The sequence below is a fragment of the Empidonax traillii genome, unplaced genomic scaffold (assembly GCF_003031625.1).
Source record: "Empidonax traillii isolate 1590-97213 ecotype Southwest subspecies unplaced genomic scaffold, ASM303162v1 scaffold27:size3997909, whole genome shotgun sequence".
Classification (NCBI taxonomy): Eukaryota; Metazoa; Chordata; class Aves; order Passeriformes; family Tyrannidae; genus Empidonax; species Empidonax traillii.
In genome coordinates this window covers 685,046-699,983 of record NW_020955220.1, presented here as the reverse complement: position 1 = coordinate 699,983, position 14,938 = coordinate 685,046, and the positions used below count along the sequence as shown (strand labels likewise).

The 14,938-nt window shown below is 38.2% G+C and overlaps 1 protein-coding gene across 3 annotated transcripts in view; it reads right to left on the bottom strand.

Moving 5' to 3' along the window:
- Positions 1-13,377, bottom strand: part of BTRC (beta-transducin repeat containing E3 ubiquitin protein ligase) — a 100,533-nt gene extending 87,156 nt beyond the window's left edge. For 2 of the 3 annotated variants that reach the window (XM_027907896.1, XM_027907911.1), the window contains exons 1-2: positions 13,309-13,377; positions 2,263-2,370 (exon numbers count right to left, since the gene is read on the bottom strand). In XM_027907896.1, the coding sequence (XP_027763697.1) occupies positions 2,263-2,370; positions 13,309-13,365 (165 nt within the window). In that variant the 5' untranslated portion in view covers positions 13,366-13,377. The remainder of the gene's footprint in view (positions 1-2,262; positions 2,371-13,308) is intronic. The other variant, XM_027907904.1, reaches the window with a different exon arrangement.
- Between the last annotated feature and the right edge of the window lie 1,561 nt (positions 13,378-14,938).

Genomic DNA, 14,938 nt, shown 5'->3' with positions numbered 1-14,938 from the left:
GACAAATTCAGCAGTGACTAAGTAGCCTTCCAGATGGCATCTTCTCTTTTGCCACAAGCAAAGAACATTGATATGCTTCTCCAGTTACTTCAAGCTTGCTATAGAAAAAAGAAAGTAACTTAATATGAGAAAATTTGCTGGGCTACAAGACAGTCTTTACTGCTTTGCTGAGGATTCAATATCAAAAAAAGCATTAAAGAATGATGAAATAATGCAACATCACAGTTTCAAGCAGGCTCAAAGCCACTCCCTTCTGCACTGGAAAATGCAGAAGCCATGCCTCAGAAGGGAGTTTTCTCCAAACCATGCAAGCTAATGGGGATCAGTCAAAACCCAATGAAAAAAATGGACTGAAATATGGATGACTCATTGCTGCAGAGGCTGTTGCTGGCAATTTGTTTTCTCCCTCAACTATCATAAAAGTGTTCCTCAACACAGCAGTCAGAGTTCAGCGAAGAGTACCAGTGTACCATTTCAGATGGCAAGTGGGATATACTTCCCAATTCCCACAATTACTAAATACATATGGAAATGTCTCTCAAAATCTGCAGAAATGCAAATGTCAAAATCCATCTACTATCCCAAGAAGGCAGAACACAATGAATGGTTGTGCAGCTGACTCACTTGACCTCAAATATCAATGCACTGCATTAGCAAAAAAGTCATTGTTCATATCTATCATTAGCAAGAATATCTTCAGCTAGAAGAAGTTAATTTCCCTTCCCCTTTGTGATATATGCTTAGTCTGAATAACCAAAAGTAACCGAAGTAGAAAGAAAGAAGTCCCAATTTGAGTTTATAAATTACATTCCATATACTGCTAAGGTTCTCTAAACCCGAGCTTAAAGAGATCTGAGATTTATTCAAAAGCCAAAATATTAGGCCCATCCAATTTAGTCAAATTATGCAAATTAGGATTAGAACTAGGAGTCTAAACTCCTTCTGTTGCCTCCAGAGTCCTCTTATACTAATAAAAAGTCGCCTTCCCCCTCACCCCTGGAAAGCTCTGCTAAAAGCCTGCTTCAGCAAAGGAGGCCTGGCAGGACACCTTCCAGAGTCCCTCAGTGCTACTGCTGGGTCAGCAAAAAGAGTTGCAGCAAAATGACGCAAGACACTTAAGCCTCCCCTGAGACTGAGAGGATTATTTCCATGGTACTATCCCAGCCCTGCCAGCAAGAAGTCAAATTCAGAATAATCTTTGCATGCTTTCCTTTAGAGGCACATAATTAACTTTCCCCGAAACAACTGAAAATTTCAGAAAGATTCTAGCTTATTCGTTACACCTGGTTTTGTGAGATGCCGGTGAATAAAACTCTCTGCCACAGGTTAGGTCAGCAGTAGTATAATCCAGCAGAATAAACCTTCAAGTAAAAGTTCATGCAATCATGAGCTCCAGTAAACTTGTTCTCCACAGAGATATTCTTAAGTCCCTCAGTCACTGCAGTACACAAAGTATCTCAGAGTATCCAGTGTGAATGTAACACTTCTGCTGCCCAGTCTCTGCTGTTCATGTTCACGTCACCAAAAATGCTTCCAATGATCTTGAGAGCCTTGTCTCAAGGTTTCTAGATGATCACCCAGTACCTGCCTCATTCTCTACCCACAGGACAGTGTCTGCATTTTTAAGACTGACTAGTCACCCCAACGGTCTGAACAAACTCATTTGGCAGGAAGCTGTCTCATGACAGAGAAAAGCCTGAATGTAACAAATTCAGAGACGAAAGGAAAAAAAACCCAGTGGTTTCCTTTATTTGCCTTTTGATGGACAGTTTACTTGTACAATAATTTTCTGTAGTCAAAATGTCCAGACGACTGCTAACAAAGACAAAGTAAACAATTGCTGGCGTCAATTATCACTATAGCAATGAACCCATCCCCTCAGTCTCCTCTAAGTGGCACACAAAACATTTAGATAGGAGGGGAATCACTGCATGAATAGCCAGATTGGAGACTGCGTGATGGACACTGTTTGCCAGATATAATTAAGTGGTATTTTTTGACACAATTGAAAGCCAATGGAAAAAATGATGGTATCAAGCTAATTTAGATAAAATACTTAAATTATATCAAGGTAAATGGAAATGCCCCAGCACTGAGCTGCCCTGAATCTACACAAGAGGGGTTTAAATACCAAAGATCTGAATGACATAGGAGAGGCACTGAGTATGAACCAGAATAAATGGAAATAAAGCAAGCAAGTAAAGAAGGAGATGCACACTTACACAGATGGAGAGAAAAGGAGTGGGGAAAGACAGAAAGTACCTGGAAAGCTGGGAGTGCGCCAGTCCCTGGGTTATACAGGCATCGCAGCGAGGGCATGCTGTCCGCCAGGCTGGAGCAGCCCAGCCACAGAGATCTGGGCATAGAGCACTGCAGAGAAAGGACAACTATGAGATGGGACTGTATGAGACAGGATGGCACAGATTACAGGAACTTTTAAGGCATAGCCAAATGGCATCAACACAACTGCTCCTGGCCTTAAAGACTGAGACCTCTTTAAAGGAGAACACAAACTGCTGATGCATCTTTTCCTTGAGAGAAGCTTTACAGATGTCATAGCAGCAAGAAAAAAAGCACTACAGATCAAGAAACTAATTTTTGATCAATTTTCTACACTAATGTGTGGAGTTTTTCCAGTAATAAAAAGTTTCTCTCCAATTAATCGGACATTTTGTCCATGCACGGCAACGTGCCAAGCACAATACAAGGCAAGAAATTTTGCAAGGAAAGCAGAAAAGGAAACAACAACTTTAGGTATAATACTTGCAAAGAAAGAAAAGGTTTAGGGTTTGTCTCTAAAGGGGACAAAAGGAAAAACCTGCAATCCAAAGCGAACAGGAAGTTGGTGACACTTCATAGGAGTTTCATGTTTCTGCTTGCCTTGTTGTTTGTTAAGTAAAATACAATTGTTACAATAAATTGATTCAGTTCCTACAAATACAAGTACAAAAAAGGAGCCAAAGCAGCCAATCAAGAAAAATACTAGCCATGTTGATAGTTAAAGCCATTACCCCTTGAAATAGAGAGCTGCTTATTCATTTTACACCACTACTATTAAATTTAGGGATGCATTATGATAGCAATTGCTTTAACCAGCCACAGAGTTTTTGATGCCATAAGCACTACTGCATTTGTCTAATTACTGGCAAGGCAGGAAAAAACAAGTGTATTTTAAATTGGCAGATAGCCATGAAAACTGAAGGATGTGATAGATTAGCTGCTAGAGATTTTACACCCTCGTACTCTTCTTTTTTGCAATCTTTTCCCCTCCACTCTTTTTTTTTTTTTTTTTTTTTTTTTTTTTTTGAAACGGGGGGATGGGAAGAAATCTGAGCAGAAAGGGCAGCTGGAATGGGTATGAAATGACAGCTGCCTCCTGAGCCACCGTTTCGTGCTGCTCTTAAGAGGGCTAGACAACCTTGCACAATCTTGCACTAAACAACTATGTAAGAGCAACACAACCCATCTCTGAATGAGCAGAAAGGTGATCACCAACATCCATAATCTGGTCCTGTGCAGACAGACACAGCGAGATTAACCCTGTCTGTCACCACATTCTTTGCTGTATTTTGTTGCAATTTACACCGCTGTTCCAGAAATAGTATTAAAAGCCTGCTGGGGAACATAATCCACAGAAATGTACTTACTAGAAGTTTATGATACCTTAAAATAAATTCCTCACCTTATTTTAATTTTAAAAAAACTCAAAAAAACAACTATTCACTTTACAAAGATACTGAAACTCTAAAATTTGAGTACTTCATAGCATTACATATCAAATAAATTTGTACATAGTGCCCCTCCTGAAGCCTAAAAAATTACAGCCATAGTATTATAACAAGTTACAAAAACGAGCCATACTTCCTTGTCTGCTGTCTTAACTTCCCAAACACTCCCACATAAAAAACCCTCCCAAATTCCAGCGATCTTTTCTTTGCAGTGTAATATGCATCACTGCAGCTTGAAAGCTGTTGTGATTTTTTTTTTTAAATATTTATATATGAAATGGACATCTATGGTTAAGCAGTTTACCATTTTAATAATACATTTACTCAAATCAAACTTGCTTATTACTCTCCAAGAACATTACAGTAATAAGGGAGATCCATTACATGGTGCCTCTGATGAACAAATTCACTAGGTAAGCATCAGCTGTTTACCATTACCCATCCTAGGATTTATAACATAATGGGGTGGGTTTTTTATTGTTTTGGTTTTGTTTGTGGTTTGGGGTTTTTTTTGCACAAAGACTTATCCAAGACTTGCAGAAATCATTTATTCCATATTCTCAGGCTTTCCCATCCCTTGAGCTGGCTCAAGTTTTCGTGCAGTGACAACAAACTCAAAGAACTGATTGCCATTAAAACTGATTGATAAGAAAAAAGAAGTAACTTTAAATATTTGACTGAAGGATGGAAAGGTACAGAGGCAGGAAAAATGAGGAGCATGCTGTCAGCAGAGGGACAGATTTACGTTGACTCAAAGTTTAGGTGAGATTATGGCTCAAGTCAGTCACTACAAGCTGCAGGTAGGGCACTCCATTGTGCCAGGGCACTTACAAAGCAATGAAATTCCTCTAAAATTGCCACAATAACAAAGGAAAACACTGAAGGGCTATTCTGCAGAGCTCTGTGTACCTACAGAGGATATCATTACTCACCTGTGCATTCTTGATGCTTAGTATTATTCTAGAATTAGGAAGTATGGAATAAAAAATTACCAACACCTTAGATGACTTCTGAATCTGCTCCAGTATATAACAAAATTTAAAATAGTCATGCAGTTCTGTCATTTATCTTAAAAAAATAAGTGTGAAGTTGCACACAATGTGGAAGAAAATGTCCTTCCTGTACTTGCCTTTTACCTATTGAAGGAAGCAGAGACGCTAAATTACTATTGGTGACTGAAAAAGACTTATTCACAAGCCTGAACAAAAGGCCCCAGGTGCTTCAATAGAAACAGCTTGTGTGTAAATCAGATGAGTGACCCAACAGAACAACTTCATTTAGAGCCTGATCTCTGAAAAATCTCAACAGCCTCTATCCCCATCCACTGAGCAAGCCACGTGTCAAACACTCACTTTTGTACTGTCAGCTCCACAAACAAGGGACTGGCCTCAATGTTCATGACTTGAAAGCTGACTGACAAAATCCTCTCCTGAACTCAAGTCAATCTACATCGACTCTTCAAAACAAAGATACAGAGGCACAGCGCTTGGGCTATAGCCAAATGGGAAAGCTGATATTGCTTGCTAAGTACTGGGCCAGGATGCAGTAGCCTCTCTACTTTCCTAACTCTCAGGTGCATTAATACTTCGGATGTCTGCACGACTTTCAGACCCAGAGACGCAAAGCTTTTTATTTAGAAAAGCTAAGCATCTGTAATACACACTGAGTGGCATAAAATAGGGAATTATTTGACAAAAAAAAACAATTTCTTTTTCCAACTGATTTTAAAGTCCCATTCCCTGAACTCTGAAACATATTTTCCCACAAAATAAACACAGGGAATACACTTTCAAGCAAGACCAGCATCCTCCTTTTGACAGAGGGTGGTACCAGCTGCTCCACTGGTGATTAAAATGGGCTTCCCTTATTTTGAATTAAAATAGGCTAGAAGTACTGACAGCCACTGGCTGAGCTGAGTGGGCAGTAACCATGAGCTGAAGGGAAGACTTATTTTAACCTATTCAATTATTCTTGTAACTATACTGCAGGAACATTATTTACTACATCAGATGTTCTGCCTCTAATAGCCTACCCTCTCTTCCAATTATCTGATGTTCTAAAGACAAATCTCAACATACGCTCAATGGCTAAATTTTTGCCAGTGATAAAAATTGGTTATTTACTTTATTTGCTCTTGCATTACAAGATTATATATTACCATTTCAGACTGGGCTTTTTTTATCAAATTTGTTCTCTTCTAGTCCTTCAGCAAATACAATATACTAGGGGTAACTAACACAGTTTTAGTAAATTGTGTTACAGGTCAGAAATATATCACCTTGTCCTGTAAAACTAAGTGGTTCTACATGGGCAAAAATCACAAGTTCTTGGTCTACTGCAATTCACAATTATAGTGCACAGGTAGGAAAACAAACTCCTGTATTGAGCTCACTGTAAAACAAGAATGACCAAAAGAAAATCAAACAACAATTTAAGGATATTTTCATTATAATCACTTCTGAGAAATTAATGAGGTGATAGTACAAGAATGACTGTGGTGTGTTTTAACTTACTAAAGTATAAAAACGTACTATCCCTCTCCGAACCCTGCACTCAACTTTATGACAACATGTGCACCTAAAACACCTTTGATTTAAAGACAACCTACTACATTTTTGCACATCTTCACAAGTTAGAGACAAACCCAAAAAGCAAACCAATTTTTTTCCCAAGAGCTGGTGTTTGGCCTACTGTACAAAGTACTCATTTCAGTCGCTAACCACATCTATTTTAATCCTTTCCTAGTTCAGAATTATTTCCCTTTTAGTTCAATGCCCAGTGCCTTATGCAGCTGAACTATAAAGATAAACCAATAACAATTTCTACTTCTTCTGGGAGATGGGAATTTAGATCCTGTTCACGCAATATTTTCATTAAGGAGCAGAAAGAGAATGTGACACATTGACAAGAGCTGAAGAGTTTTAAAACTGAGACAAATGGGACTTTTTCTACTTGGTCCAGCTGATCATAAGCCAGGGAACTGGATAAAGCTGTGCAAAGAAAAACAGCAACACAAGTTCTAACTATTACAAAAACAAGGACAGGAGGCGAAAAGAGGTGCTAAAAATTCTGCCACACAAACTGGAGCAGATAAAACGTAAGGGATGCTCTGAAGAGTATTGAAACTATATAAACCAGACCTGAGCTTGAGACAAGGAGACAGGTCTTTCCCCACCTCTTTTTTTCATCACTTCAGAAAGTGAATATGGGATAGCTGGCAAATACATTCTCCCTGAAAGTCTCTTTCACACTATTGTTTTATGCATGCTCTATAAAACCTAATTCACAGGAAATGTGACTTAGGAATTTTGATCCTTTATCAAACATGCTCAGATCTTACTGGGATTCCTCATATTCAAAATTATTTTTATCATATGTAACAAAAAAAAAAAAAGGGAGAACAAACTCCAATACCTGACTTAGTTCCTCTTATCCTTTTTTTGGCCACATACTTTACTAAGCCAATGCCAAAAATAAAACACACATCATTTTCACGTTGTGTCCAGTGTACACTATTCCTGTCACCACAGAATGCAATACATTGCATAAAACGTATCAGATAAAGCAGCTGCCACTTCCATGACAAATGTTGGTCTCACGAAACTTGACAATTTCAGAAAGCTACTTCTGGCTAAAAAGTGATTTTGGTTCATTTCTTTGGTCCACTTTTCACCCTTTTAACCTCTCACATATACATGAATACTAAAAGGTATCTCCTATTTTTCCCTCTACTGTTCTGAGAGGCATTGTGTGATTAAATATATATGACACAAGTATAAAAAAACTTAATTCCCAGTGCATCTTGTATACTTTCACAATTAAAAAACATGACATACATATTTCATTTTTTATCTCTGGTAGCTCTTGATCAAACGGGATTCTTATCTGAGAAAAAAAGCATAAAATACAACTTAAAAAAAAAAAACTTCAAAAATTGAATGAGGATATTCTTTTATTATTATTTATTTTAGTAGTTTTTGTGGGACTTCATTTTTTTCTTTCCCCCCCTATCCCAACACTGGATACAAGGCATACTAAATACGTAATTACATGAGAGAGCCACACAGCTTTCAAAGGAGCCATTCAAGTGAATTGTGTAAATAATATGCCTTTACAAAGCCTAACATATGAATATAGATTTACCAGTTATGGAGCAGTTATATACCTGAGAGACAAGAATACCCATTTAAAAAAAAAATCCTGCCCAATTATGAACTTACCAAAGAGACTAGCATGGCTCAGAGCAAATTAATACTTTTATAACTTTTGGAGAAAGTTTTTTGCCTGCTTTCATTTGAAAATAAGAAAAACATTAAAAGCTGTATGTCTTAATTAAACCAAGAACAACAGTCAAAACCCATACAGTTAAAATTTACACCTCCTTGCACCCCAGACCACTTTCCCACAATTAAAACCAGGTAATTCTGACTTTGTCACTGCTAGTTTTTCTTGAAAGGATGAAAATGAATTTATAACAATAAAGAGGCAACTGCAACAATCCTTGGACTATGACCATGAGAAGGATCTCCCACAGTTCAACTAGCCCACAAACTGTCAGCTCTTCTAGTTGCACATATTGCACCAGAATCGCGAAGAGCATGATGTGGTTGCTGTCATAACCAGCGCTTTGCACAATTTCTCAGCTTCTATTACATTCAGACATCTTGGTCACATTTCCACGGGCATATATGGGGATGATTAAAAGTGGTTTGTGCTCGTTTGCCATAATAAAAGTAATTGAGCTACCTTATTAAAGACTCTTGGAGCATTTTTCACAAACTGCAAATTAGGATGTGACTTCAAAACAAATCAGAGGTTGGAACATGCTACTAGGGTTCAATTATAACACTTCCTAGATTCCAAATGTAGGAAATACTGGACTTCTTACCCTGGTACAGATCACTGACTTCAGTGCAATGGTTTTCTCCTTCACCCTCAGGGTGTTACTACATTCTGCCAGCTTTGCTGTGCACACAGAGCTCCAAGTGCTGTAAAGGGTTCCTTTTCCTTCAGCCTCCCACTTTGCAAGTAATTGCTCAGTAAATTTTCCTTAACATACGTATTACACAAACTCTTCTCTAATCCCTTGGTAACTCCCTAGCCAACAGTAACTTTTTACAAGAGATTCCAGTTCACTAACTACTCTTAAATATCAAAGATAAGACATATGGAAAAAGGTTTACATATTCAGATTATCCAAATAATTACTTACCTGAGTGGGATCCGGGAGGATCAAATCACAGCTTTTAGGTAAATGTTTGTGAAGGAATATTTTCCTCAAAGAGTTACTACTGGAGTTCAACGTCTGCGATTCCAAGTCAACAGAAACTACTTGCCCCAGAAAGGGGCCAGCTTCCAGCATCTATAAGATGTACAAGATCCTCAGTTGCCAAGTGCTTGAGGGAACTTGTGTAGATCATATCTGAACTAGACAATACTAATGTTTTTATAATTATAGCTCTTCAATGAATAGAGCTGATAAACCTAAACCCAGTGCAGCTGCATAACTTTAAGATTCAGATGCTGTACTCTAAAGAGTAAAACATGCAGAGACTTGTGCGTGCTTCTTTAAACAACACCAGAGATGGTGTTCGGCAAGCCCTACACAAACTTACTAAGAGCAATCTCACCAAGGTCTAAAGTGTGAAACTATCTGAAGGCTTTAAGTGGAGATCTTACAAGACCAAGCACACTAAGCTCCTTGGCAAGCAAGAAAACACAGATGCCATTAAGCTCCATTATGTCTGATGGACATGATATGGTTAGACTCGATGATCTTAGCGGTCTTTTCCAACCTTTACGATTCTATGTCCAAAGCCTGATCAATTCCAACCAATTTCAATCTTATTATGCCAAAAGAGATAAATCTAATTCTTTGACATAGGCATTCCACATGAGTTTGGGCATCCTAACAAGTATGTTGAAACCCCTTCAGCTGGGAACACTTCTAAAACTCCACTCTTGATTTTCATGACACAAACTGCAGAGAACAAACCTACACTGGTAGAGAGATGAAATGGAGGTTTCATTAGATTTTTCCCTCATCCCCAGTTTTATTTAATTCCATAAAATCTCTCAGAATTATTGTTATGCACCTACCACACAAAAGTGTCTCAAGGATAACTGATATGTCCGCAGAGCACTTTGAGCACGTAAAGTTCTATATGAGTGCCAAGTATTAATAAATGAACTGCAGAAAGAAATCTTATTTCTACTTTCCACCCAAGGAGTTAGTATCTAAATTTTAAAAAGCATATGGGTCCACTGAAAATAGAATATATGTTTTAGAAGTTAAGGAGGAGATGCTAAATGACAAAATTACAAAACCAAAATATTTCCAGAATCATTGCATTTTTCTCTCACGGAAGTGCAATTTTAGTGGAAGAATCCCGTTTTCATCATAGTCCTGGTTTTTACACTCTCTTTTCCAGCTGACTTGACTGAAGTGCAGACCATTAATATCTGAAGTGCCTTGTTTTGATTATACTGGCCTTTGCTGGTACCAATCTAGTTAAGGTATCACCAAGAATTTTCAGCATAAAACACATTTACAGGTTTATAAGTTGGCTTTAAAAATTCTACTACAAAAGACAGTGGGAGGCAGAAAGGCTCAGATGAGTGCATTATATTACATATCCTATGTGATGCATACTTGCTCACAATGCTATGAAAAGGGGAGGGATTAGCTTTAGCATGTTTGACAAGCCACATAAATGATACTTTTACTTCCCAGTTTATATAATCAAAATAATATTTTCTAAGTGTTTCAGCTAATTAGCTTAACTTGCCCGACTTCACAATTTAGCTTAATTTATAGGAGGTGTCCACATAATATAGGAATTGGAATGTCATATCTATTGATCGTATTTATACACAAATATTTTCCCCCTTCCTCCCCTCAGAAGTCAATTGTGGCTTGTCTCCAAAGGGTCAGCATCTAGGTGATGGGATGTTACAGACTGCTGGCAGCAAAAAGGCTTAAATGAAGATCAAGCCTGAATAAACCAAATGTAGGTGTTTGCTGTGTTGTAAAAGATGAACTTAAAGAAAACAGATGGAGTAAAGAGAACATTGCAGATTACTTAAAATGCTACTCTTAAAGCAACATGTTCTTCTGGCCATTGGTATTGTATTTCCTCAAGCCCTCATAAGAACACATAAAACCTGCCATTAAAGGGCAGAGGGTAATGGCATCAGTGTGGGCGACCCATGCTCAGGTAGTGTTCAACTATTATCTCCAGTTTAAGTAGGCTGAAAAAATGCAAATCCAGCCAGCACTGTTTTTAGATAAAATTGTCAGTTTTATGGATATTTATAGTATGTGTCCAGTCTTGCAGAACTCCATCTTCCTCCACTCCATCTGTAATATAAACTGCTTTTAGTCCACATTAATACAATGTGTTACTGGGATACTTCTCACATTCTGTATAAGTCAGGCAGCAGATCAATACTCAGCCATGCTGAGGAGAAAAAAAAAAAAATCATTAAGTTAGGATCCTGTTAAAAACACAACCACCAGGAGAATAAACCTGATGCACAGACCCCATTCCATCTGGATGCATATGTAGAGTATTGCTTTTACATACATCAAAAGTGGCTTTCTTTTCAATACATAGTTTTAAAGAAGCCTACAAGTTTTCATATCCTATACCAAATCAGTCTCACCTCAAAAAAATTTTACTTCTCTGCTTCTCATGAAAGCTCTTTCTTTTGATCAAGTCCCCACCCTTTGTATCAACCCCCTTACCCTTCTACTTCCTGTGGTGAAATCACAGCACTGAAATTGGAATAGCAAAGCTATTTCCATGCAGCATCTGCTAATTGACACAAGCACAGCTTTATAACTTTTACTTGAATCAAGCAGGAATAAGGAGGTTTTAGATAGACTTTAGAACGAATAATAAACTAAAAATCAAAAGGAAAGCACACTTACAAAAATATTTTTTCTAAATGCAAGTTGTTCTATTTTTTGAGGTTGCCTGATGTGAAAGCCTCCTGTGAAACTTTACTGAGCATTTTGGGGTTTGCTCCCCTCAATATTTTTCAGAGACAAAAAAGCATTTATTCCACCTGCATCAGAGCACTGCTAATATAATGCTGGTCTGTTTGCCTCAGAAGTAAAAGAAAAACAGAACAGCCACACAATCCTCTTCCTATTGTTCTCCCAACCTACCACATAAGAAACAGAAACTGATGCCGTGCCCCATAGGTCAACAAACTTGAGCTCTGTGAGACAATAATTGCAGAGTTGAGATTCCTCTGAGACACCTTGCCTCCAGCTCAGCAAAGTTTAAATCAAGAAAACATAAGCTTCAGTGTCCCAGCTGACCTTCACTAGTGAGGACTTGGAAAGAGAGAGAAATGGCCTCTCAGAAAGAAGCTCCAAAGCATGTTTCACCTTTGCAGCACATCACTCATTCAAAGAAATGGTTTGCAAATGCAATATAGGACTCAATGTCCATCTTCTTATAGGTGTTCAAGCTCTGCTCAGTTTCACAGAAGTCAACATAAGTTAACAGCAGTAAGCAACTTGCACGAGCAAGTTACTGCTTACTGCTGCTTGTAAGGTACTGACACAAGAGTGGAGAGAATCAAACCCTTCCTGTTAGTACCTGCAATGAAGCTCTAATGGTTTAAGGGGTTTTGTTGTCGCAGTTTTTCATTCCCTCACATTCTGCTCAAGTGACTTGGCTCTTTGTTTCTGATGGGCTCGCGGTACCATAGATCCCTTCACCACCATGTTTCGTCATTTCACAACTGCAGTTGCCATGACAACAGGATGCAGCTTATCTGTGCTGTTTTCATATTTCCAGTTTTTGTTGCCATAACAACACAATCATTCTGGCTTTCTACAAAAACAGCAACTTTAAGCCATGTATTCTCAAGGACACGGGATTCATCATGTACGTAATCTTCATGAGGGAAGAGATCTGTACACGCCATTTGTAAATTAAGCTATTCTTTCTGAAGGGGGATTTTTCACTCACAAAAGTGAAAAGCTGACAGCAATTGCTAGAGGCAGACTGCTGAGACATCTAAAGCCTGGCCTTTAATAACAGCCAGAGTAATATAGCACTAGGCCACTTCCGAGTGGGGACTCCCCACAGTGTCAGACTGTGTCAAACTGCACAATTGTTATGTGATGTGAGTAAGTGTCCATACTTGATTCACCCAGGCAGATCTGAATTAGATGTTAGATGCAATTCTCTTGAGTTTTAACCCAGTGGCCTGCCCATTATTACCAACACCACCACCATGCAGCTTTGTGTTTGAAGGCCCATTTTAATTCTGTAATTCAAGCTGTTGTTGCAGATTTGTTTTCAGACACTGACCCTCTTCGCTTTCAGTTGACTGCATTTTGAACTTTGATTTACAGGAAGTGCACATTCATCAGACTGGTGAGAAAATGTTATACAAACACAGCATGCATAAACACAAAACAGTGATGGCTATGAGGGGTATCAGCTAACATGGCACTGTAACTTCATTACACCCTCATTTATGTACTTCACTAATGAGACAAGCACAGGTGTCCAACACGGTCCCTCACATGAGATGAATAACAATAATACAGTCCAACCTGCTTTAGCCATGCTTGGTATCCAGAAGATATAAGTTGGAATCCATCTTTTGGCATGTGTATTCGGGGCTAGGAGAGAATAGACATAAAGAGAGACCTCCTTTTACACTGGGACCTAACTAACCTAAGTCTAAATTCTGGAGCATTTTAAACAATGCAGATTTTTTTAAGCCGCATATGAAGGTTTAGTACCCAGATTAGTTCTTGTTTACTCTTCTGATATCAGCTGCTTTAAGAACATTTTTTTAATAAAGTCACAATAATATTTACGATTTCCATCCTTTTATACTTCAATTCAGTATATATAGGTATTTCTTTAAAATTTCCACACAAATGCATTTGGATAAGCACAGCCTCTGTGGTGGGTGCAGTAGAAAAGACTAATGGTCATTAATGCTTTTGACACTAAATAAAGTAAATGGTGTCAAAACAGGAGTATGAGTGTTTTCACAGTCACCATCCTCAACACAGTCAGACCAAGACACTGGACGAGATGAAGAGATTATAGAAAATCCCTGAAAAGGTGTAGCCTTAATACTGGGGTAAGAAGAAACTATACTCACACACAGCCATAAATTATGCCTCAAACTGACAGATAAATATAATTTCCTCCCCATTTATCGTTTTCATGCTTTACTGAATTGAGGAAAAGGCAAGACATCCAATTGCTCTGGATGAACATATAGCTTACAGCTAAGGAAAAGTATGCACCAAAAAATGAAACACTGCCTGGTATGACATTCATTTGTAGTTTGAAGACATTCTCACATTCAAGGGGATTCAACTGTTCCCATTCCCTTCAAAAAAGAGATGGTTAGATATTAAAATCAAAATCACACCTAAGCAACAGGACCAGACAGGACATCCACAGACACCAAATCCAGAGATCTTTCTTACTCCTGGAAACTACTTCACAATTCCTTTCTTAATGCACAATACTTCCCCTCCAAACCAGCAGATCTGTGCCCCTACAACTCCTCCCAGATGGCTGCAAGAAGCTTTCTCATTTTCAGAATGGCTATATTCAAGGTGAATTTACCTTTGTTCATTCTTGAGTCAACACAATATTAAGTTTGTAGGAACTGTGTCCACCTTGGTACTCTAAAAAATACAACTGGTTGGAGAGAAAAGACATGTCACCACTGAATGACGAACCTTCCCACCTATGGTGAAGAGGCAATCCAGCCTTGGAATTTGAAATTTAAATAAGAACTAGAACAGACTAAAATTGTGCCTCTAAAGAGAAGTACATGTACAGGATTTTACAATATACTTTGAACATTAGTTATTTTTGCTTCTCTACAGTTTGAATTTAAATCCTTCTAAATCTTTCAAAGTAGCAGTAAGATTATGCCCTGGTGTCCTAGCCAGTGATCTCAGTTAAACATGAATTTTAATAATCACCATTGTGCTGATAAATTAAAGTCAAGTATATCTCGTTACTGCATTCACCTACTGAGTTTGGACTTGCAATGCTTAGCACATTAACAAACTATGTTTTAGGGGACTTCTCACACAGCTAGAAGCATCATTGTCTGAGACCTAATCCTTACTTCAGCACTAACTTCACGGGTGGTTAGTCCTTCTACTACTGTAAAATGAGGACAACACTCATTTAACCCACCTCACA